The sequence below is a fragment of the Astyanax mexicanus genome, chromosome 15, assembly GCF_023375975.1.
Source record: "Astyanax mexicanus isolate ESR-SI-001 chromosome 15, AstMex3_surface, whole genome shotgun sequence".
In the NCBI taxonomy this organism is placed as follows: Eukaryota; Metazoa; Chordata; class Actinopteri; order Characiformes; family Acestrorhamphidae; genus Astyanax; species Astyanax mexicanus.
In genome coordinates this window covers 42,721,283-42,746,613 of record NC_064422.1, presented here as the reverse complement: position 1 = coordinate 42,746,613, position 25,331 = coordinate 42,721,283, and the positions used below count along the sequence as shown (strand labels likewise).

The 25,331-nt window shown below is 39.3% G+C and overlaps 1 protein-coding gene across 3 annotated transcripts in view; it reads right to left on the bottom strand.

The window, feature by feature from the left end:
* Positions 1 to 25,331, bottom strand: part of mpp7a (MAGUK p55 scaffold protein 7a) — a 272,588-nt gene that overhangs the window by 86,727 nt on the left and 160,530 nt on the right. For all 3 annotated transcript variants that reach the window (XM_049464563.1, XM_022670298.2, XM_022670297.2), the window contains exons 7-11: positions 20,758 to 20,839; positions 16,091 to 16,176; positions 15,927 to 16,001; positions 12,212 to 12,408; positions 9,250 to 9,311 (exon numbers count right to left, since the gene is read on the bottom strand). In XM_049464563.1, coding sequence (XP_049320520.1) covers positions 9,250 to 9,311; positions 12,212 to 12,408; positions 15,927 to 16,001; positions 16,091 to 16,176; positions 20,758 to 20,839 — 502 coding nt within the window. The remainder of the gene's footprint in view (positions 1 to 9,249; positions 9,312 to 12,211; positions 12,409 to 15,926; positions 16,002 to 16,090; positions 16,177 to 20,757; positions 20,840 to 25,331) is intronic.

Sequence of the window (25,331 nt, the reverse complement as noted above, 5' to 3'; positions counted from 1 at the left end):
TATAATCAAAAGGAAGATGGATGATCACAAGCCATCAAACTACCAAAGTAAAGCAGCATAAAGTTATCCAAAAGCAGTGTGTAAGACTGGTGGAGGAGAACGTGGTGCCAAGATGCATAAAAAAAACTGTGATTAAAAACCAACCAGGGTTATTCCACCAAATATTGATTTCTAAACTCTTAAAACTTTATGAATATGAACTTGTTTTCTTTGCATTATTTGAGGTCTGAAAGCTCTGCATCTTTTTTTGTTTGTTATTTTAGCCATTTCTCTCTAATTTTCTGTAAATAAATGCTCTAAATGACATGTTTTTATTTGGAATTTGGGAGAAATGTTGTCCGTAGTTTATAGAATAAAACAACAATGTTCATTTTACCCACATATAAACCTATAAATAGCAAAATCAGAGAAGCTGAGAGAGCGCCACCTACTGTACCCACCCAGAGAGAGCATGTTTGTGCTAAATGGCTGTTTAGGTGCAGTTTAACCTGATTTAAAACCCAGATTATTACTTCTGCTATTAACTAATGCTATATCTGCTGCTGCTGTTTCCAAAAGCTGCCACTGCAGCTGTATTATAACCAACAGAACACTATAAAGAAGTGTGTGTGTGTGTGTGTTTGTGTGTGTTGTGTGTGTGTGTGTGTGTGTGTGTGTGTGTGTGTTGTGTGTGTGTGTGTGTGTGTGTGTGTGTGTGTGTGTGTAGCGAGGGGAACATTTGGAGTCACTTTAAAAGCTTCCTCCCCTTCATGTGTTCCCAATTTCACTAAATAAGCGCGAATCAAAACACTAAAGTACCGAACAGCATCTACATACAACACACATCTCCCATTACACAACTCACACACTCACACACACACACACACATATCCACACATGCGTGATGAGAGCCTGAGAGACTCAGCTGCACGGTACAGGTACAGTTCAGTCATAACAACTGCCACAGAGCTTAGCAGGAAACGCCACTCCTGTATAAATACAGATAACTAACAGCCTGTCTACTGAGCATCTTTACTGGCGAGAGAGAACCAGGACTTCAAAGCTGAAGCTCTCGCAACTACGGTCATGTACCACATGCGAGAGTGTGCGCGAGAGTGCGCTTGTGTGTGTGTTCACAGCGGTGCTGAAACAGACACGGCCGGTGCAGCGAGCCGACAGTTTAAAGTGAAACCAGCTTCTCCAGCAGAGTCGGAGAGAAAAAGAGAGAAAGATAAAGAGGAAAACGGAGGAAACAAAGGGAAAGAGGAGAGAAAAATAATAGGGATGCACAAAATATTTTCGTGAAAAGAATATTGTAGTGTTTCCTCTAAAATTAGGATTGTTTTAAGCAGCAGCGGCAGACTCTTATTAGCTAATTAATAGTTTTGATAAATATTAGAATGATGTGCTTTATCAAAAAGACGTTTTCGCAGAAGGATTTTGTCTTACCGTATTTTTCGGACTATAAGGCGCACTTTTCATTTTCACAAAAATTGACAGTGCGTCTTATAATACGGTGCGCCTTTTGTATGGATTTTACTCGTCAGGTTGTAAGGAGCAGTAAACACACACTCCGTGCAGCGTTATAGAGAGTTTCAGTGCTATACAGAGTCCAGAGCCGTGCAGCTCCGAGGCTGGAGCAGCAATAGCATTAGCTAGATGCTAACTGCTAAGCTAGCTAGCTTATTCACTGAGATCAGTATTATCTAAATTTTACTCGTCAGGTTGTAAGGAGCAGTAAACACACACTCCGTGCAGCGTTATACAGAGTTTCAGTGCTATACAGAGTCCAGAGCCGTGCAGCTCCGAGGCTGGAGCAGCAAATAGCATTAGCTAGCTTATTCACTGTTCAGAGATCAGTATTATCTCAATTTTACCCGTCAGGTGTAAGGAGCAGTAAACACACACTCCGTGCAGAGCCGTGCCGCTCCGAGGCTGGAGCAGCAATAGCATTAGCTAGATGCTAACCGCTTAGCTAGCTAGCTTTTTCACTGTTCAGAGATCAGTATTTTCTAAATTTAGCACTTTTAATACTGCTGGAGCAGTATTATTAGAGTTAGATGCTAATCGCTAAGCGTTCACCGTTCAGAGGTGAGTTATCGGCCTGTAAGTCTGTGCTGCTTTGCCTGGCTAGCATTAGCTAGATGCTAAGCGCTAACTCTCTCAGAGGTGAGTTTTATCAGCCTGTAATCTGCTTGTTTACCGTGTTAAAACAAGCTACGGGTGACGAATCGCTAGCTAATATCTCACTGTCTTACCAGAACACGCAGGATTACTCAGTGTAACGCTGTCGTTTAAGTTTGGGTTAACTTTACTAGTTTAGGTGACTAGCTAGCGTGCTAGCGGATAGCTATGCTAACGCTGGTGCAGCAAGCCTTAGTGGACATCTGGAAATCTAAGCTTACTGTAAATAAACTGAAGCACGTTACTCACCCAAATAAACAGTTTTCAGGAGAGGAATCTGTGTAGATTAATATCCAGCACTCGTTTGACTTTGAAAGAGCTAGATTTGTATACTGAGACGCTCCACCGGCAAGCGACCACCCCCGGTGGGGGAAGGGAAACATGGCGCCACCCCTGTTCACTTTGATATAGGCACCCTTTCTAGTGTCACTTAACGCGCCTTATAATGCGATGCGCCCTATGTATGGAAAAATAGCAGAAAATAGGCGTTCTTTGATAGTGCGTCTTATAATACGGTGCGCCTTATAGTCCGAAAAATACGGTAATTACGTACAATTTGGCAAATTGCAGTCTAGCTTTTTAACCTTAACATACTGATGAATTTATTTTAAATGTCGACAGACAGTTTGTGCTAACACTGATGCACCCTGAGCCTGCAGCTTATATTTCTTTGGAACTTGGATGGATTGAAGCTGCTTATCCACCATCCAGACTATCCTGGGTTGGGGACCTTTCATCTACTGGTGAGCCGTCAACCGCACACCATGCAGCTTGATTTAGGACACAGCTCGAAACACAAGGCATGTACTAAATATTTTATTAATCATGGGTGTGGTTCATTTTGGGCGTAATGTGAAATAAACCAATCAGTATTTCACTTGCCATTTCAATTCCCTTTAAAAGTCAGGTGATCTCTGATTTTGGCGGATTGCTATTTCAACAGCGCAGCTACCTGGATGTTTCCAACACTTCTTAGCAGAGGAAACTGACCTGCTCATTCACACTCGTTCATACATTGTTTTATCGTTAGCTGGATGTAAAAATATGAATACACTTAAAATCAAGTAACTTATAAAAGCACAAAAAAAAAAAACATGGTAAAATTTCTTTGAATGTCATCTCTATAAGACTCTATAAACATACTCATAACACATTATAATGCATCCATAAGGCATTATAAACATGGCTATACATATTTATTAAAATGTATAATTCATCATAGCCATGTTTATTATGCATCATGAACTGTGATTATAATGCATTAATAACTGTGTTTATAACATGTTATACATCAATACCAAGAAACTCAGTCCCTGCTTGCAGACTTTATCATGACTAAAAAAGCTTCCAACTTATAAACACACCCTCAATAATCCTATAATTATATTTTAACCACTCATGAATTATACTAGTCTTGAATATAATATTAATTATAGTAAATTATAATGTATTATAACAGGTCTTTGTGCGCTCTAAGTAAAGTGCCAGACTTTCATTGTAGGACTAGATTATTAATGATAGAGATGTATATACACTATTTTAACATATATATCATAAGCACAGCTTATAATGTATTATGATCACAAATCATAATGCTTAACAAACATGGCTATAGTAGGTTATGCATTCTTATAAACATTTATAGCCATGTTTATAATGCCTTATGAATGCATTATAATATGTTATGAATGTGGTTATAGCGTCTAATAAAGATGACATTCATAGAAAGTGTTACCAAAAATATGTTTCCCAAACAAAAAAAATGCATGATAAATGGTTAATTGTTGGATTATTGCAGTCATAATACATAGATTCTGTGTGTATATAAACTTTTCATTGATTTATGCTAAATAATTTCTAGTAATTCTAGGATTTTTGGTAAATAATCAAGTTCGTGAAGACGACTGAGACTGAGCGTGAGAACTGTTTCTGAACTCTTTATTTCACTTTATTTATGGGAGAAAAAAATGAACTTAAACATGTCGTTTCACTTAGTTATGTTCAACCAATCAATTTTTTTTTCTTTTGGTCCCACTTTATAATAAGTGTCCAAAATACTATGTAGCTACACAGTAACTACAGTGTAACTACTGATGAAGTACACATTCTTACAGATTAACTACAGAGGTACAGGTTATCTAACTACACATGTGTATTAACGTTACACATGTGTACCAGGGTGAGTGTACTTACACATGTAATAGAGCAAGTGTACTTACACATGTGCAACAACGTGTGTGTACTCAATCAGCCCTAATTACATACTAGATAATAGCTGTTGAATAAGTTTATACTCAACTTATCACACACACATTGTTACACGTGTACTTACACAAGTCAAAATTAACCTTAACACACGTGTAATTACATAACCTGTACCTTATGGCGTCATTTTACTGCCAAAAGTCGAGAGTGAAGTTTTTGAATGCAAGAGTCTACTTCACGCAGCGCTCACAGATTTTATTTGCTCACGTGTAAAATACAGGTGTGCTCTCACAAGTTTACCATGCTCTCTCTCAGATTAACTCTCCTCTTGTACGAATCTGCGCGCACTCTCGGATATATCACACTCGTGTGCTATCTGGCTGTTCTTAATGTTTCGAGAGCGTGCGCTCTCGCGCTCAACTTCCCCCTGTGTGCTCGCGGAGCGCTCCCTGCTCGAGCGCGGAGCTTTTTACTGCTACAAAACTGCCAAAGGTCTCCAGCCAATCAGAAGTGGCAACAGGATTTGACCAATTTAATTCCTAATGCCGCTTGCTCTGCATTCTCATTGGTTGAAAAAACTGCAATGAAATCCCCCGCCATCCTGCCCCCTGTAATTCTACTGTAACGTTGATTTTTATAATTTAAGACATATATGTGCAGTCTAAGATCTCCTAAAAATAATTATAATAAAAATACAAACTATTATTAAATTCCTTGCTTAAAATGATTTAAAAATCATCGTTTACTTAATAAATTCCAAATTAAATAAAAAAATATGTTTTTGTATTGTTTTTACTATTACATTATCAGATCAGAGCTAGATAACAGATAGGCAGTCTCAATAGAGCTGGAATGAATTTCGGAAAACCATAATATAGATAATAACATATAATAATATATATATATATATATATATATATATATATATATATATATATGAATAAATATATATATTCCGAAGTTACAGGGGGCAGGATGGCGGAGGGGATTTTATCACGTCTTTTTTCAACCAATGAGAATGCAGAGCAAGCGGCATTAGGAATTTAATTGGTCAAATCCTGTTGCCACGTCTGATTGGCTGGAGACTTTTGGCAGCTTTGTAGCAGTAAAAAGCTCCGCGCTCGAGCAGGGAGCGCTCCGCGAGCACACAGGGGGAAGTTGAGCGCGAGAGCGCACACTCTCGAAACATTAAGAACAGCCAGATAGCACACGAGTGTGATATATCCGAGAGTGCGCGCAGATTCGTACAAGAGGAGAGTTAATCTGAGAGAGAGCATGGTAAACTTGTGAGAGCATACCTATATTTTACACGTGAGCAAATAAAATCTGCGAGCGCTGCGTGAAATAGACTCTTGCATTCAAAAACTCCACTCTCGACTTTTGGCAGTAAAATGACGCCATAGTACCTCTGTAGTTAATCTGTAACAATGTGTACTTCATCAGTAGTTACACTGTAGTTACATGGATTGGTACCGTGTAACTACATAGTAATTAATTAGAGACACTTATTATAAAGTGGGACCTTTCTTTTTTTGTTAAAACAAATATCTATCTAATTCTATTTAATCTAGAATCTTCTATGTCTCCTCTAAAGACGATAAAAGGTAAATAAATGTAAGATGGAGATGAAGGAGGATATGACAGAAACAACATAATGAACGAATTAATCGAGCACTAAAATAATCATTAGTTGTTGTGTACTGTGTGTGTGTGTGAGTGTGCGTGTGTGTGTGTGTTATACAAAATGCACTGTGATCATTATGATCATTGGTTGTGCTGGTAGTTTTGGGACGAGGCCCGCTGGAGCCGAGAGTGAGGCTGTGTTCCCAATCGCACCTCAGGGTGGTCCTGGAAAACTCATCAATACTACAGACTCAATCACACGTCAGATTTTCCTCACAGCCTTTGTTTGGAGTGTGTGATTTGAGGGATGTAAAAAAATGAAGAACGTGGAGGTGTGTGTGTGTGTGTGTGTGTGTTTTAGGGTTGTTAAAAAATGCTAATACACACAGAATTACACTTCTTTAAAAAATCTGATTAGATTGTTAACTTGTGGTTTCGGAGGAACTCTTGTTCTTCCTTTCCTGGAGCAATCCTGATGAGTGCCAATTTCATCACCATAACGTTTCTGATGGTGTTTGTAATAAATGCTCTTGAGGATACTTTCAATACTTTCAAAGTTTCTCATAACCTGTATAAGAACATTACTCAAATATTCACTATTCACTGTATACCTGTAACTCCACCTCTTCACTACTTTACTTTAACTGATGCTCTCAAACACTTTATTAAGAGACAAGAAATTCAAGTAATTAACTCTTGATGAGTTCAGCACAGCTGTTAACTGAAAGCCTGAATTCCAGGTGACTCTACCTCATAAAGCTGACTGAGAAAAGAGGAGCTATTTTGAAGAATATAAAATATAAAATACATTCAGTTTTTAAGAGTGTAGAGCTACAGGATCTACAGGTCCAGCTGTAGCAACATTTGTACACTTCTATACCCAACCATTTTAATCTCGTCTAGTATCCAGGATTGAAGCACCAACAGGGTCTAAACTCTAAATTACAGTACTAATAAATATTGTGTAATGTACTGTAATATATGGATACATTTATTATGACACCTTTCCACTCTTTCTATTAGGGGTGAAATGTTTACTCATTTAAAATTGATCGATTCATTTTCTGTGCCTCAAGGAATCGTTTAATTAATTTTAAAATGCAGAGCACAGAATTTAGCGAGGACTTTTAATGTGAAACAGCGCACAGCATTACGTCACCCACAAACAGGAAGCAGGAAGTGGAGGAGGCGGAGGTTTTTGGAGCGGAGAGAGCAGGTAAATTTAACTCATAATAATTCAATGAGATTAACATTAATGTACCTTAATAACCTTAGTAACCTATTAATACTGTGTAATGTGTGTGTGTGATTAGTTTATTACAACGAGAGACAAGTTCTAGACTTAATACAGGCTTTATATAATCAGTAAACACTGTGGAGCGCTGTGGAGTTTATAAATAAATATATTTTAAAGTTAGCTGGCCATGAACTTACTGTACTATCATTTAGCTAAGATGCACAACATAAAGCCAATGTTTATGCCTTTATTGTTGATTAATGCCCTATATTTAATACTTACAAGAAATTAGTTGAAATAATTTAACTTAATTTATTAAATTATTAATTATTAAATAATTACTTGTGGTATTTATGTCTATTTTGTGTTTTATTTATTTCTATATGTTTGCAATGTGAAAATGGTACCACTTTAAAATAAAACTACCTCTATAAAGGGTTTATAAATGGTTTGCAATTAGTGTATTAATTGTTACTAATTAGGTTGTAAATGTCTTAAAAATCATTAATAATCAGTTATAACACATACGTAGAAAGGGCAACAATGACCTGCTGTTTGTCAAATAGTGACCCCCAGCTATCTATATTGTTGCCCTTTCTATGTATGTGTTATAACTGATTATTAATTATTTTAAGGCATTTGCAACCTAATTAGTAACTATTAATACATTAATTGTAAACCATTTATAAACCCTTTATAAAGGTAGTCTTATTTTAAAGTGGTACCGTGGAAATGTATGTTGTGAATTTAAAAATGAAACCGATTGGTCATTCATTATTAAGTAAACTTTCTTATTTTATGAAATCTCTTATTTTATGTTTTATCCGATTATTCGATTAATCTAATTGATTTTTTTCTTAGAGTACTCGATTACTGAAATAATCGATAACTGCAGCCCTACTTTCCATTGGTGTAAAGATTTGATTGCATTCAGGGGCCAAAAGCAATAGTGTGAGGTTCTACACATTGGAGGATCACCACCCCCAACTCATCCCCAACTCAGCCCCAACTCAGCCCCAACTCATCCCATCCAGAAATGTGTGTATATCTCCCGAACAGTAAGGAATAAGCGCCACCCATGTGTTTGACAGACCGCAAACTGTTCAGAGGAAGAGTCAGACAGGAGTTAACCCAGGGCAGACAGCAGTGTGTATATAGTGTATATAAGGGCACGTTGGTATGGTACCAATCAGAAGATGATGAGCCCCCTTTAGAGCAAATTTCCTCTCCATACAGCTCTCTCCCGCTTTCTCTCTCTTTATTCTCTTATATACACACATTTCCATGTGTTTTGCACTTTCTCTGTCCACATCAGGAAGCACATCTACATCTGCAACATACAACTAAATCAGAAAACGACTGCAGAGCAGACAGAGCAGACAGAGCAGACAGAGCAGCCGGGCTAATAAAAGCACTTCTAGAAAGTAGTACTGTGCACAGGGGCGGCTTAAATATCTTAAAATATAAAACATGCATCATTATAATGATTAAACATGATAGCAAATCACCATAAAATAATTAGGGTGTAGCATTATTTATTAAGGAAACACACTAAAGTTAAAAGGGGGTTTTGACCTCTGCCCTCTGTGAATCTGCCCTCCGCCAATCTCCCAGTCCCATTTCCTCATTCAGGGTTGCCAGCAGGTAAATGCAACAGCACGCAAACAGTGTGCCGCAGCCATGGAAATGGGCAATGTGGCTATTTTTTTCTTCTGGGCAGGTAATCACTGAGCTTCAGTTAGGTTCACTAACACCCATCCATCCATCCATCATTGTTTTATTTAGTTAAATTTCCATAGGTGTATAACCTTATTTATGCATGCCGTCTGCCTGTACAGATTTTATTGAAAGAATGGGTGGCTCATTCAACATCACTACTGCCAATAGCTGCAAAGGGGGACCGACTCCACACTAATGATTATAGATTTAGAATGGAAGGTCATCTATTACTCGATACTACAAATGCGTCTAAATGTATATATATATCACCACAGTGTGTGTGTGTGTTGCTGGACACTTACATGGTTTTCTGGTGATTTTCTGAGGAAGAGTGTTTGTCAGGGGTCGACGATGTGCAAGTCTCCTAACAGAGGGAGAGAGAGACATACAGAGGGAGAGAGAGACATACAGAGGGAGAGAGAGACATACAGAGGGAGAGAGAGAGACATACAGAGGGTGAGAGAGAGACATATAGAGGGAGAGAGAGAGAGACATACAGAGGGAGAGAGAGAGACATACAGAGGGAGAAAGAGACATACAGAGGGAGAGAGAGACATACAGAGGGAGAGAGAGACATACAGAGGGAGAGAGACATACAGAGGGAGAGAGAGACATACAGAGGGAGAGGGAGACATACAGAGAGAGGGAGAGAGAGACATACAGAGAGAGGGAGAGAGAGACATACAGAGGGAGAGAGACACATACAGAGGGAGAGAGAGAGACATACAGAGGGTGAGAGAGACATACAGAGGGAGAGAGAGACATACAGAGGGAGAGAGAGACATACAGAGGGAGAGAGAGACATACAGAGGGAGAGAGAGACATACAGAGGGAGAGAGAGAGACATACAGAGGGAAAGAGAGACATACAGAGGGAGAGAGAGACATAGAGGGAGAGAGAGAGAGAGAGAGAGACATACAGAGAGAGAGAGAGACATACAGAGGGAGAGAGAGAGACATACAGAGGGAGAGAGAGAGACATAGAGGGAGAGAGAGACATACAGAGGGAGAGAGAGACATACAGAGGGAGAGAGAGACATACAGAGGGAGAGAGAGAGACATACAGAGGGAGAGAGAGACATACAGAGGGAGAGAGAGACATACAGAGGGAGAGAGAGACATACAGAGGGAGAGAGAGAGACATACAGAGGGAGAGAGAGACATACAGAGGGAGAGAGAGAGAGAGACATACAGAGGGAGAGAGAGACATACAGAGGGAGAGAGAGACATACAGAGGGAGAGAGAGACATACAGAGGGAGAGAGAGACATACAGAGGGAGAGAGAGAGACATACAGAGGGTGAGAGAGAGACATACAGAGGGAGAGAGAGAGACATACAGAGGGAGAGAGAGACATACAGAGGGAGAGAGAGAGACATACAGAGGGAGAGAGAGACATACAGAGGGAGAGAGAGAGAGACATACAGAGGGAGAGAGAGACATACAGAGGGAGAGAGAGACATACAGAGGGAGAGAGAGAGAGACATACAGAGGGAGAGAGAGACATACAGAGGGAGAGAGAGAGAGACATACAGAGGGAGAGAGAGAGACATACAGAGGGAGAGAGAGACATACAGAGGGAGAGAGAGAGACATACAGAGGGAGAGAGAGAGAGACATACAGAGGGAGAGAGAGACATACAGAGGGAGAGAGAGAGACATACAGAGGGAGAGAGAGACATACAGAGGGAGAGAGAGAGAGACATACAGAGGGAGAGAGAGAGACATACAGAGGGAGAGAGAGAGACATACAGAGGGAGAGAGAGAGACATACAGAGGGAGAGAGAGAGACATACAGAGGGAGAGAGAGATGGAGAGAGCCAATAAAACCATCAGTTTTCACGACTGCACTGGGATTACTAAACACCCTGAGCTACGATACACAGTGACCTGCTCAAATGTCCGTCATAAAGAGAGAGAAAGAGAGGGAGGAAGAGAGAGAGAGAGAGAGAGAGAGAGAGAAAGAGAGGGAGGAAGAGAGAGAGAGAGAGGAAACAGTGCTCCCTCACTACTGTATTTGAAAGTCTTTACAATTTTTTCCTTCTTATGAGCCTTTTTTTTAGACGGAGAGCGCCAAGAAACTGCCCAGCTTCCAGAAGCCATCCACACAAACAATAACACACACACACACACAAGTACACACACACACACACACACTTGTCAGAGTCCACTCTGTTCAGAGAGCGTCACTGATGTGCGATTTTCCATGCACTGAGCTTCCAAAGTGGACGCGAACCAGCGCTATCATTTTCTGTCATTACTCATCCCCAGCCAGACAGCCACGGAAATCCAAAGTATTTTGGCTGAGCGACCAGGCCCTCACACACAAAGAGAGAGAGAGAGAGAGAGAGAGAGAGAGAGAGAGAGAGAGAGAGAGAGAGAGAGAGAGAGAGAGAGAAAGGTAGAAAGAATGAAAGAGAGAAAGGGAGGGAGGGCTCTAAAATGTAAAAAAAATAGAAATATAAAGAAGAAAAGTCATTCCTTTCATAGTTGTGAGTGACACAAAAGGAAACTGTGAGCGAGAGAGAGAGAGAGAGAGAGAGAAGGGGAGGTAGAAAGAGAGGTAGAGAGAGGTAAAAAGAGAGATAAAGAGACAGAAGGTAGAGAGGTAGAGGTAGAGAGATATAGAAAGAGAGAGGTAGAGAAACAGGTAGAGAAAGGTAGAGGTAAAGAGGGAAAGAGAGGTAGGTACAGAGAAAGTAGTAGAGAGAGGTAGAGGTAGAGAGAGGTAGAGGTAAAGAGGTAGAAATAGTCAGAAAAGAGAGAAAGGTAGAGAGAGGTAGAGAGACAGAGGTAAAAAGAGAGAGAACGGTAGAAAACAAGAGAGGTAGAGGTGGAGGCCGAGAGGTAAAGGTAGAGAAATAAAAAGAGTGAGAGAGGTAGAGAGGTAAAGTGGAGAAAGCAAGGTAGATAGGTAGAAAAGGTAAAGAGAGAGAGAGGGGTAGAGAGAGATGGGGAGGTAGAGCGAACGAGAGAGAGGTAGAGAGAGGTTAAGACAGGGAGAGGTAGAGTGAGAGTTATAGAGAGAGAAGGTAGAGAGAATTAAAGTGAAAGAAAGAAAGAAAGAAAGAAAGAGAGAGAGAGGGAAGAAGGAGGAGAAAGGGAAACAGAGAGAGAGAAGTAGAGAGATAGAGAGAGAGAGGTAGAGGTAGAGAGAGATAGAAAGAGAGGTAGAGAGAGAGGGGGATAAAGAGAGAGAGATGTAGAGAGAGAGGTGTAGAGAGAGAGAGAGAGAGAGAGAGAGAGATAGAAAGAGAGAGATCTCACCTCTCCTGGAAGTGTTTGGATGGTATGAGGCCGGCGCGGTGGTCGGCGCCTCCTTCGTGTTTGGCCTGCCACCAGGTGGCGTCATCCTGACTCACCACCTGCAGCACATCTCCTCTCCTGAAGGCTAGCCCCGCCTCCTTACAGGGGATGGCCGTGTCCTCCTCCGGGTTATAGTCAAACAGAGCCCTGAGGTACACCTGCAGAGGAAACCATGGAGACGCTGAGTAAAATAAAAAAAATCACTTACGGCTTCTAGCAAATGTTCGACAATGCTCATTGCTATCTTACCCCACCTTGCTCGTTTACATAGCAACAGTGTTTCTGCATATACAGTATCTACACTGATGGGCGTGGTGGTGTGTTCAGGTACATTTCTGGTGTATTGCCATATATCTTGGCAAAAGAAAACACAGGAGCTCCACTGACTGAATACAACCTAGACAGACGTCAACAGTCGGACATTCATTGCTATCTTGGCAGTGAATTGTCAACACAGGTGCATTCCCAACACATGTACACGACACACAGCAGTGCACAAACCCAACTTTTACATCAACAATAAACAGAATGAACGAGTGTGAACCAGCAGCTCAGTTTCCTCGGCTGAGAAGCGTTCGTTGGACACGTCCAGGTAGCTGCACCGTTAAAATAGCAATCCGCCAAAGTCAGAGCTCACCTGGCTCTTAAAGATAATGATAAGCAAGTGACACTCTGATTGGTTTATTTCACGTTTTGACCAAAACAAAACACATACATGATAAATTAAGAGAATTAGTACATGCCTTTTAAACATGTCGAGCTAGGCAAGGTGTACTTTTCCCGTCGTTATGATAGCAAAGACACACAGAATAAAATGGGGCCCAAGGTGTCAGAACAAACAACAAAAAAAAAGCACATCAATATATAAATATATATATATATATATACAGTATATATACCCATTTTCTCACACACACTCATCGTCAAACCAATCATCAAAGAATAGATGCACCCAGAAGGAAGTGCGGGATTGTAATTCTATTCAGAAGGAAGATAGACAGTTATCAGGAACAATACATGATTATAATTTATATTTATTAGGGATGCAATGATTAGTTGATTTAACTGAAAATCTTTAATTATAGTCGAGATAACAGTCAAGTTGTTCTGCGTCTCCAAAAGTGCCCAAGCACAACAGATTACACATTTCCTTACTAAACAGCAGAACAGTCCACATTTAAAGGACAATGGGTATTTCAATCCCACGTTCTGCTGTTTCTGTCATTTTGAAAAGACAGAGAAGAATAAAAACAGGAGCCACACAGCACACAGACACTGGGCATGGTACAGTATGTATCTTATGCCTGTATGTATGTATTTATGTAGTGTGACCCAGTCAAAGGGCAGTAGTTTGACGTGAGCGATGGCATTGGAGTGTCTGATGAAAAGAATAGCATGTTAGAATTTCTTTGTATTTTATCGCCTAGTTTGACACATGCTCCGCGATGTGCTCCCTGACGCTGACCAATAGGAAGACAGAGCATTTTGTGGTGCACAATGGGAAAAGCAGAATGGTGCTCCTGCAGTTTTTTTGGACCAGCGAAAAAGTAGAAAAGTTTGTTGAGCAGTGGCAGCAATACCCCTGCCTTTATTCTGTTTATTATTTATTTATTTATCCTGTTTATTCCTTTATCTTGTTTATATGCACTGAAATCTATAGCTAAAGTAGCTCCATTTTTATCTTAAGTTCTCTCTGGAGAACACAAAGCCCAGGAACGAGATCACAGTCGCATCTTCCTTTTCACGCAAAGGGCTTCTGTAACCCCCGCGATGACCTACAAACTCACGCGAGGACGTGGAGTATGATTGGTCGATGACTGATGACTAACGTGTAGTGTTGCTAGTTCCCCAAGTACGACACGAAACAAAGATAACTGCTTAATCTGACATAGTGAACATCGTGAGGGACAAAAAATGTCTTTTAAAACAGCAGCAATACATGGACAATAATTTTTTTGTCCTGGGTGCTCATTACTCCATGACACCAGGCCTTCTGTATGTGTGATGTTCATTATGCTGTGTAAAATTCAGTGCTCTATGGAAACGTTAATGCCTAACAGATACTCTCAGTCTTTTTTCAGCTCTTCACAGGCCGGAGCGGAGAGACGGGTCAGCGCAGACTCGGCTGAGCGTCTGTTAAAAAGCGTGGAGTGACTGAAGATCACAGAGCAGCAGCTCAGAACCGGCGGCTCGGCACCGTCTACAGAAATGATGTTACAGCAGAGAACGTTCTGTTTGGATCAGATCTTTCCCTGCAAACACTCGCAGATCCATCCTGAGGGAACGCTCTCGCGCATACTCCCTCACTCACTCACTCACTCTCGCACATCTCACTACATCATCCTTTATCCTCTCACACATGTGCAGCCAATTAGCAGCACTTCACCACATTCAGTACACACACACGGAAAACACTAAACCACGGCCACAGCACACACACACAGAGACACAGAACACACACACACACACACACAAACACACACACACTCAGAGCTCGCACACAACAGAGGTGGAGCTTATTAAAACCATTACAACAGCAGCAGCAGGTTCAAAAACACCATCAGTAACCTGCTAAACAATAAAGCCACTAGTCCTTTAAACTTAAAAGTATTAAACAAACCAAAATACTAAAAAAAAAAAACTGTTTCTGAGGCTGGTAACTCTGATGATGAACTTATCTGAGGTGGTCCTGATGAGTGCCAGTTTCATCATTATCATTAATTCATTTCTTCCTAGTCATTTTTCATTTTTGCTTTACTTAGTTGAGTATTTCGTGCCATAATCTGCATTAGAACTGTATACCTGTAACTCTACCTCTTCACTACTTTAAGAGACAAGTAATTCAAGTAATTAACTCTTGATGAGTTCAGCACAGCTGTTAACTGAAAGCCTGAATTCCAGGTGACTCTACCTCATAAAGCTGACTGAAAAAAAATATAAAAGATATGTCCGGTTCCACTTTACTTGTATGGTCTAAATGTATATGAGTATCAGTGGAATCTAATCCCACAGCTAAACTTATAAGACTAACCTTAATCCAAACTCTGAATCAACCCTAAAACCTCAGCAATTAGGTTAAACCTAAAATTAACTTTAAACTTACTTTATTTCAGTAATTCAGTACAAAATGTGAAACTCATATATTATATAGATGAATTAAACACAGATTTATCTATTTTAAGTGTTTATTTCTTTATATTATATAATACCAATTGGTAATTTTGGCAGTACTGTGGGCAGTGTGCCAAGTCCTGCTGGAAAATGAAATCTGCATCTCTATAAAAGTTGTCAGTAGCAGAGGGAAGCTGTAAGATATGAAGTGCTGTAAGATTTTGTGGGAAAACAAAACTGCACTGACTTTAGACTTGATAATAAAACACAGTGGATCAACACCAGCAGATGACAGACATGTCTCTCCAAACCATCACTGATCATCAGTAAATTTTACATTTCATTTGTAAATCAAAGAACCAGAGTCTGGAGGAAGAGTGGAGAGACACACAGTCCAAACTGCTCGAGGTCTAGTGTGAAGTTTCCACCAATCAGTGATGGTTTAGAGAGCTAAAATTTTATTATATGTAATGAAATATAGAGATGGGACTTAAAATCTAGATTTTCGATCGTATATACGTATATATAAATAGAATTGTGATACAGTAAATAGACTGGTGTGTACCTTGGGTTCTTTGGCTGGGCCTTCATCCAGTATTCCTGGCACCACTTTAAATGTGATTGCACCCTGAGACTGAGCCTGCACACAAACAATACCAATATTATTCATTATACTACCATCCAAACTAGTGAAATAACACACACACACACACACACACACACACTAACCAGAATGCGAATTATGTCTTCAGGTCTCTTGTCGTCCACAGGGATGCCATTGACCTCTTTCAGCTCATCTCCTACATGGATCAGACCTGAAAGAGAGGAGACACAGGGCAACAATAAGTTAAAGCTCTGGAAAAAAATATGTTTCTTTAATTTGACCAAATTGAAAAGCTCTGGAATATAATCAAGAGGAAGATGGATGATCACAAACCATCAAACCACCAAACTGAACTGCTTGAATTTATGCACCAGGAGTAAAGCAGCATAAAGTTATCCAAAAGCAGTGTGTAAGACTGGTGGAGGAGAACATGAGGCCAAGATGCATGAAAAAAACTGTGATTAAAAGCCAGGGTTATTCCACCAAATACTCTTAAAACTTTATGAAGATTTTTCCAATTAGCACCTCTTTCTTAGATGTCAGCTTTACACAATTTGGAATTTTAGAGATGGCTTTCAGGTAACAGCTGTGCTGAACTCATCAAGAGTTAATTACTTGAATTTCTTGCCTCTTAATAAAGTGTTTGAGAGCATCAGTTAAAGTAAAGTAGTGAAGAGGTAGAGTTACAGGTATACAGTGAATAGTGAATATTTGAGTAATGTTCTAATCCAGATTATGAGAAGCAACAACTACTCAACTAAATAAAGAAAAAAATAAATGACTTTAAAAAATGAAGATTAGTTAGTCAGAAAAGAAGAATTTCAAGAACTTAGAAAGCACCCTCAAAAGCACAGTCACACAAAAAAGGCCAATAATAACGTTATGATGATGAAATTGGCCCTCATCAGAACCACCGCAGGAAAGGAAGAGCAAGAGTTTAACCCCAGATAAAAGCTAAACATTAAATGCTTCCAAAAAGAGAATTTTGGTTTGTTTAAGTCCTTAAGACCTCTTGACTGTACTCTTGGTACTGTATTTGGGAACTGTTTAAAGTTGTAAAAGAAAAAAATTGACACAACCTGCCCCAAGCTTAACAGTGTAAAGTTTTTGGTTTTTTTTATTGACGTGAACCCAATTTTAAAAGAAAAAAAAATTACTTCTGCAACTTCTGCATGGTTTTAAGGCCCAATATATGAAGATTTTGGTTTCAAAACGCTATAAATCCATTTTTATCAATTTCAGTAAAAAAGGGTTTTCTTTAGCAAGAAAGTGGTAGGCTGAAAACCACCGTTTTCTGTTTCAAACTATCAAATACCACACTAAGGTTACAATAACACAAAAAAATCTAATCAAGATTTTAATATTTAAAGATTATTTTTAAAAATAATTCGTTTTTTCGCAAAACGCAATAAATCCATGCCAAGTTTTTTTTTTTTTTCAAAATGTCTTATATATCCTTTGGCATCAATAGAATTGTTTTTTTACTGAAAATTTGCAAAATACAATAATAAATAACAATAAATTGTACATCTGAATATAATAGTTTGACCATTGGGCCTAAAAACACAAATTTCAAAACATTTCTTTTCGAAAAAGTGCAAAATTTCATTAACGAACAAGACATTAAGACTATAAAACCCCCCAAATCACGTTACATTCATGTGCTGTAGTGTAGTGTGGTGTAGTATAGTGTAGTGTGGTGTAGTATAGTGTGTATAGTGTGTGTGTGTGTGTGTGTGAACTGCAGATGACAGCCGGCATTTCCCCCCTCCTGAATGCCTCATTTTCTTTACCTTTTCTCGTACCTGAGACTCTTTTGATGGCTTTCTCTTTTTTTTCAATAACTGCTTCACGAACAGGCTCCTCTATACCATCAAAACCGCTCATTTTCGCGGACTTTGAGAGTGAAAAACGAAAGTGAAAGTAGGCTACACGAAATGCCGGCCGGCTCAACAGGGCGCGGGCTATGATGTTTACATTCTATAGCTCACGGAATGCTGCCCTGTGATTGGATGAGGGGAGATGTGGCGTTCTGCGGGAAATCAAGACTGGCGTTTGTCGCGTTTTGGAAAGAAAGAGAGAAAGCAGGGCAGTATTACACGGCGGGTGTGGCGTTTTGATGAAAATTAAATATTGGCTTTTCAAGAGGGGTAACATAACATTCTGATTCTGGCTCTAACTCTTTTTTTTTTTAAAAACGGCGTTTATCGCGTTTTGGAATCAAACGCTTCATATTTTTTTTGTAACATATTCTCCAGTTCTAACAATGGCGTCATTCACACAGGCTGTTGTGAAGAGTTTACTCTGAAACATCTGCACTTTTAGAAACATTCAGCTCGTGCTTGTACTTCAAGGGCAATTTAGCTGCCGGTTCCACAGACTCTACATAACTCAACCTTCAGTTCTGAGATCACCTCTGGCTCGCCTGATCTCATTCGGTCCTCCCGAGAGCCACAACTCTGCTGCAGAGTCCGACACTGCAGACACTTCATTTCCACAGCCACAGTGATTTGTCTTTATTAATTAAAGACTGACTTTTGCGTTTAAAGCAGCTTAATTACAATTTCTGCGCTTATTTAGGCTTTTTTACGCTTTTACACACTGAATAATGACTTCTGTTACATGACAAACTTACTTTAGGTGTAGTAAAACATGATAAAAAGTACTTACCTTTGATAATAGACATATATACATAGCCTACCTCCTGGCGCCAGCTGCTAAACTATGCGGACTCTATGTATATACATGTCTATGTCATTATCAGTACATTACATTACATGACATTTGGCAGATGCTTTTGTCCAAAGTGACTTACAATAGTCAAGTAAAAAGTAATAGAAGTTAAAGGCAAAACATCTTTAGACAGGGCATAAAGGAGGTCGAAGGGAATAATAGGATAGAGGAGTGAAGGAGAGGAAGAAGGAAATGAGGTTAGAAGTAGTTAGTGTGTTAGAGGTGTTAGGAGAGTAAGTGCTCTTTGAAGAGCTCTGTCTTCAGGAGTTTATTAAAGATAGTGAGAGATTCTCCTGATCTGGTAGTAGAAGGTAGTTAGTTAGAGGTGTTAGGAGAGTAAGTGCTCTTTGAAGAGCTCTGTCTTTAGGAGTTTATTGAGAGATTCTCCTGATCTGGTAGTAGAAGGTAGTTAGTTAGAGGTGTTAGGAGAGTAAGAGCTCTTTGAAGAGCTCTGTCTTTAGGAGTTCATTAAAGATAGTGAGAGATTCTCCTGATCTGGTAGTGGAAGGTAGTCTGTTCCACCATTGGGGAACTCTGTATGAGAACAGTCTGGATTGCTTTGTGTGAATGTTTGGTACAGTGATGGCAGCACTTGGAGCTGAAAGCTAACATTATAGGATGTAAACAGTGTTTTTTAATAAGCTCTTGTGCACTTTTTAAGTTATTAATGTCTCGTTTTAAATGTCAGGGCTCTCCAGATTCTTGTAAGGAGGTGTGGAGCTACTTTGAGCTGGATAGCGGTGAAAAAAAGTGATTTATCAGGACAAATTATGCCCCGTGTCACCCAGTCTGAAGGGTGTTTTGGACGAAATGTTCAAATTTCTGCATCTCGGAACGCTGTGGGAGAGCGGAGGTGAGCTATTCATCAAAGATAAGAACTTTTTATCATGTTTTACTACAACAAAAGTCCATTTTACACCAGAGTTCTCCTTTAACTTGGGCCTTAAGACACTTTTTTAATTAATCTCCCAAGTTTCATAAGTTATTTGAATCCAAGCAGGAGACAGGAGTTCTGAAACCTATCCAAAGTAAGTGTCAGTGTGCTTTTGCTATCATAACGACAGGAAAAGCACACTCTATAAGCCAAAATGTAGGTTATGTATCTTTCTTTTCGAACATATAAGCCACAGTTGCCGTCCACCTGAACCCAGAGCTTCTGTATGTTTAGTCTAGATAGCTTTAACCTTTAAAGCTCTATTCTAGTGAGCTATAGACAAGTCAGCTGCGCTCTGACTTTGGAGGATTGCTATATTAATGGCGCAGCTACCTGGTCGCGTCCAATGCTTTTCAGCAGAGTAGACTTATCTGGGGAGCTGTATGTTAACTTGTGGTTTCTGAGGCTGGTAACTCTGATGAACTTATCCTGTACAATAGTGGAATCTCTTGCTTATCCTTTCCTGGGCCCATCCTGATGGGTGCCAGTTTCATCCCCATAACAATTTTGATGGTCTGTTTTGCGACTGCGCTTGATGATACTTGATGAAAGGGTACAACTTTAAAATAAGGCTACCTTTATAAATGGTTTATGAATGGTTTACAATTAGTTTATTAATGGTTACTAATAATTAAAATTCATTAATAAACAGTTATAACACAGACGTAGAAAGGGCAACAATGACCCACAGCCATCTGTATTGTCGCCCTTTCTACGTATGTGTTATAACTGATTATTCATGATTTTTAAGGCATTTACAACCTAATTATTAACCATTAATAAACTAATTGTAAACCATTTATAAACCCTTTATAATAGTAGTCTAATTTTAAAGTGGTACCGATGAAAGTCCTTGAAATTCTTCTTTTCGAATTGACTGACATTTTTTCTTAGCCTTTTTTTTTTACTTTTCTTTACTTAGTTGAGTAAAGACGTTCTTGCTTCTCATAACCTGTATTAGAACATTACTCAAATATTCACTATTCACTGTATACCTGTAACTCTACCTCTTCACTACTTTACTTTAACTGATGCTCTCAAACACTTTATTAAGAGACAAGAAATTCAAGTAATTAACTCTTGATGAGTTCAGCACAGCTGTTAACTGAAAGCCTCTTCACTCACCACTTCTGTCGGCTGCTCCTCCTCTCATGATGCGGGCGATGAAGATGGCACCCGTACGCTCATCCCTTTTGATGGTGGCCCCCTGTTAAAACACACACACACACCTCAGTAAGGCGTTAAATATTAAACAGCAGATGTAAAGGCTGAGTGTGTGTGTTTGTGTGGGTATCTCAGCCCGGTAAATGAATTAAATGATTTGACAGTATGATTAACAACACACCAGTCAAGCACAGAGGTACGGTAAAGTGTTCGCCAACCATATGCCCACCATATGCCCACAACATGCCAACAAAACACCATTACTGCATCATCACTCAACCACAACCTCAGACTTCCAGCTCATTTTACCAGCTGGCACACAACTGACCTTCAACAATGAAATGTTGTGTGTGGTTGTTTTAATATAAAAACAACATAGACACAACTTTTAATGTTAAATTTTTGTGCAAACGTTGAAATTTTAACATTGACTCAACATAATCACATTTTACATTTCATCACCATTCAACGTAAAAAAATGGTTGGATGGAGGAATGAAAAAGTGGCTTTTTAAACCCTTAGATCCCTACAGGTGTATTTCCATCCAAAATCACATCTTGTGTTCTCAGCTTAATTACTAAGGCATACCTTCACACATAAACATAATCCATATATGGTTAAAAAAGGGCGGAGCTTACTCTTTCTAAAAATAGTGATGAAAAATAACATCCCAGTGCGGTAAAGCTAAATCTACAAGAAACCCATTGAGAAAAAACACCTAAAAAAGTGAAAAATCTCCTTCCCCAAACAATATTATTTACCTTTAGTGCTTCAAACATATTTATATGATGTTTCAAACCAAATAATATCAGTAAATAAAGACTCAAAAGTGTCCACAGAAAAAACAGTGTGAAACTACCTGCTTTACTCAAATTAAAGCTAGGTATGGTGTGCGCACTACTTTATATAGTTTTTATTTTACTTGCATTTTTTTACATTTTTACTAAGTAGTTATTTTGTGCTAATCATTTTTATTTATTTAGACTAAAAAGTTCACATTTTTATAGTATATGTTTTCTTTGTGTTTCCTGATTAAAATACTGAAAGGCATAGGCTGCTCTGAGTGTCAGGTTTTTAGTATCTACATGTATCCTAGAGGTGTGATTATTGATTATCAAGAAAAATAAAATAACTCCACCTGATGCTGTTTCTCCATGTATTTTATCAAAGTAATAATTAATAATCCATGTAATGAACTCAAATCATCTATATTCTTATGCTTTTAACTTATATACACTCTAGTCTAACCATTTTTGAAAATATATCTTAGGTGTGAATATATTTCTTTACAATGCTTCAGCTCTGAGCGCCACCATCACTGTACTGATAATGACATAGACATATATATACATAGACTCTTGAGTGTTATAGGATGTAAACAATGGTTTTTAATAAGCTTCTTGTGCACTTTTTAAGTGATTAATGACTCGGTTTAAATATCAGGGCTCTCCAGATTTTAGCAAGGAGGTGTGGAGCTACTTTGAGCTGGATAACGGTGGAAAAGTGATTTATCAGGGTAAATTATGCCCCGTATCACCCAAACTGTTCAAATTTCTGGATCTCTGAACGCTGTGGGAGAACGGAGGTGTGCTATTCATCAAAGATAAGAACTTTTATCATGATTTACTACAACAAAAGTCCATTTCACACCAGACTTCTCCTTTAAGCCCCTCATCTGGAGCTCTGAGCGACGTGTGAAGACAGACACTCAGCGCTCTGCTCTTCTTCTACAGCCGTTAGCCGCTTTACGTCAGTGTTCTGGTGAACTGCTAACCTGTAATGATTTAATAATAATGATTTAGTAATGATTTAGTGATGTTGTGTAATGTCACTGCTGTGAGGATAAGTGCACTTCCTCAAGGTCTCTCAGTGAGGAGATAAACGCTGCCGCTCTGATGGGAAGTGCAGCCGTCTGACGCTCCGCACGTCTGAGGGCTTTGAATATTTCCCCCCTAATCAAATAAATGGACCAATTAGGAGACCCGAGGGCAGAGCCGGGAGGCAGATGATTGGCCGGTAGCCTCAGGAGGTGACGGACTGTCAGCCAGCGTCAGTGAGGTCATGATTACTGAGAGCATGAGCTAAAACAGCCCTACTGACAACACAGAGAGAGAGAGAGAGAGAGAGAGAGAGAGAGAGAGAGAGAGAGAGAGAGAGAGAGAGAGAGAGAGAGAGAGAGAAAACAGAGAGAGAGAGAGAGAGAACAGAGAGAGAGAGAGAGAGAGAGAACAGAGAGAACAGAGAGAGAAAGAGAGAGAGAGAGAAATATATTTATGTAAATATATCATATATATCAAATCAGCTAAATAAATCTAATAATTACAACTTTTCTTAAATAATTACAACTACTAACACTGTTATTGATATCATTCATTCATCTGTTTTTATCTATATGATTTACTTTTATATGTCAGGTATGTTCATGTATATATGTTTTATATTTATTTTTATTTTTTACCTTTTGTATATTAACTACTTGTTTAATTTTTGGGGGGAAAAAGTTGGTAATTGCAATTCATGGCAATAAAAAAAATGAAAATTGATAGAGAAAAATAGTGTGAGACAGACAGACAGACAGACAGATAGATAGACAGACAGACAGACAGACAGACAGACAGACAGACAGATAGATAGATAGATAGATAGATAGATACTGGAACACTCAGGGTTCCTCAGTCTAGCACTATTAGATGTCATTTATGTCCCGCTAGCGCTGTGGCTAGCAACTAATGCTAATGCTGCTGCACCCAGCCTTAGTGCTGGAGAAACTTCACTGAAAACTCACCCTTAGACAAAATACTGGAAATCTAAGCTTACTGTAAATAAACTGAAGCGCTTTATTTAACCAAATAAAGAGATGTTTTCAGGAAAGAAATCTGTCTAGATTTGGAAAAAATTTTTTTTTTTTTACACGTATGCAGAATAAATTAACCTTAAAACTCAGGGGAGGGTGGATTCCAGTGAGCACTTCCTTCCAGCTCCACTGAACCAAAGCCCATAATGACCTCCAATCCCTCCCCTACACTAACATACAAACAGCAGAGCGAAGAGTCAAATACACACAGCGCTAAACTCCACCTCTCTACTTAAATCAAACTCAAACAAACTCAAATAAACCCATCAGAGTCATCAGACACGCTGAGAGAGCAGCACAAATAATCCTCAATACCGCCGTCTCTCAAACACCAGCCCGACACCTGCTAACGTCATTAGTGTTCCCGAGATCGGCATCCATCAAACACCGCCACCGCCACCATCCCCGCTTCGGCTGATGAATGAGAGCGAGAGGAGGCCATGTTTAAAGATTTTTAGACAGAGGAGGGAAAGTTTGCAAGCTGGACAAGAGTGGAAACCGTGAGAATTAAAATAAACCATTTTAAACCACTGCATTCTTTCACAGGACGGTTATAACTAGGGCTGCACAATATTGTAAAACTTTTACATTGCAAATGTTCTTTATACAATGATATATGTATATTGCAATATAAAACAATGCAGGGCCCGTGACATCACCAGCCCCGCCCCCACCTCTGCGCTGTCTCACATTCGGACCAATCAAGAGCTGAGTCAGGTCAGCGCCGAGCTCAACTTAAAGCCCGAGGAAAACAGCAAAACAACAGTAATCAGCCCTTTAATCAGACATTTAAATGGCTTTTTAAAAGGTAAATAAGAGTGTTTGTTTTTATTGGATTAAAAGCGTGAATTCAGCTGTAACTGGAAATATCTGCACTGCAAAACTGTGCTGGACTGAAGTGCACAGCTTTCAACACGTGCTCACGTTTACAAGCACGTGCCCAAACATGTGGATGGAGGCCATGTGTGCGGTTACCTCCTGTTTACTCCTCCTGCCCCTCCCCCTCACGCTTCTCAGGCAGCAGCAGCCTGTCACTCACACAGACACAGAGACAGCACTGTGTATCTACTTCTTCTTGTGTCAAGAATAAAAAACATTGCAACATGATTAATATTGTTGATCTTCAGTTAAGGTTGGGAGATTTATTTTGTTATTTATTTACAGTATTTATGAGTTTGGGTGCGATCAGTGTTGTTCTCGTTCACATTTAACATGAAATACTTTACATTCATTTGGGGTTGTTTTAAATAAAAGAGGAAGTGATTAAAGAGAAAAATGAACTTAAACCTGCCGTTGTCCTGGAATCCCTGAATCAGACAGACTCAAATTCAAATTCAAATTCAAAGTTGCTTTATTAGCATGACAAATTTTCACATTTGTATTGCCAAAGCTGTGATTAACAAATATATATATATATATATTCCTGACAAAATTTAACATAAGATAACTGTACAGGTAAATTTGAACACAAGTTTAAGTAAACAATTAAATTAATTATTAAAAGAAAAAAAAACACATATGATTTATAATAAAGAGTAATAGAGCTTGTAGTTCTGTACAGCAGTGTATCTGTGGTCACTCACTGTCCCTCAGGCTGTGGCAGGCCTGGACGTACTGCGCTGCCAGAGTGCAGCACTCACTGTGTTCCCCCAGCAGGTAGGGGAGTTTTTCTGGATCGGGG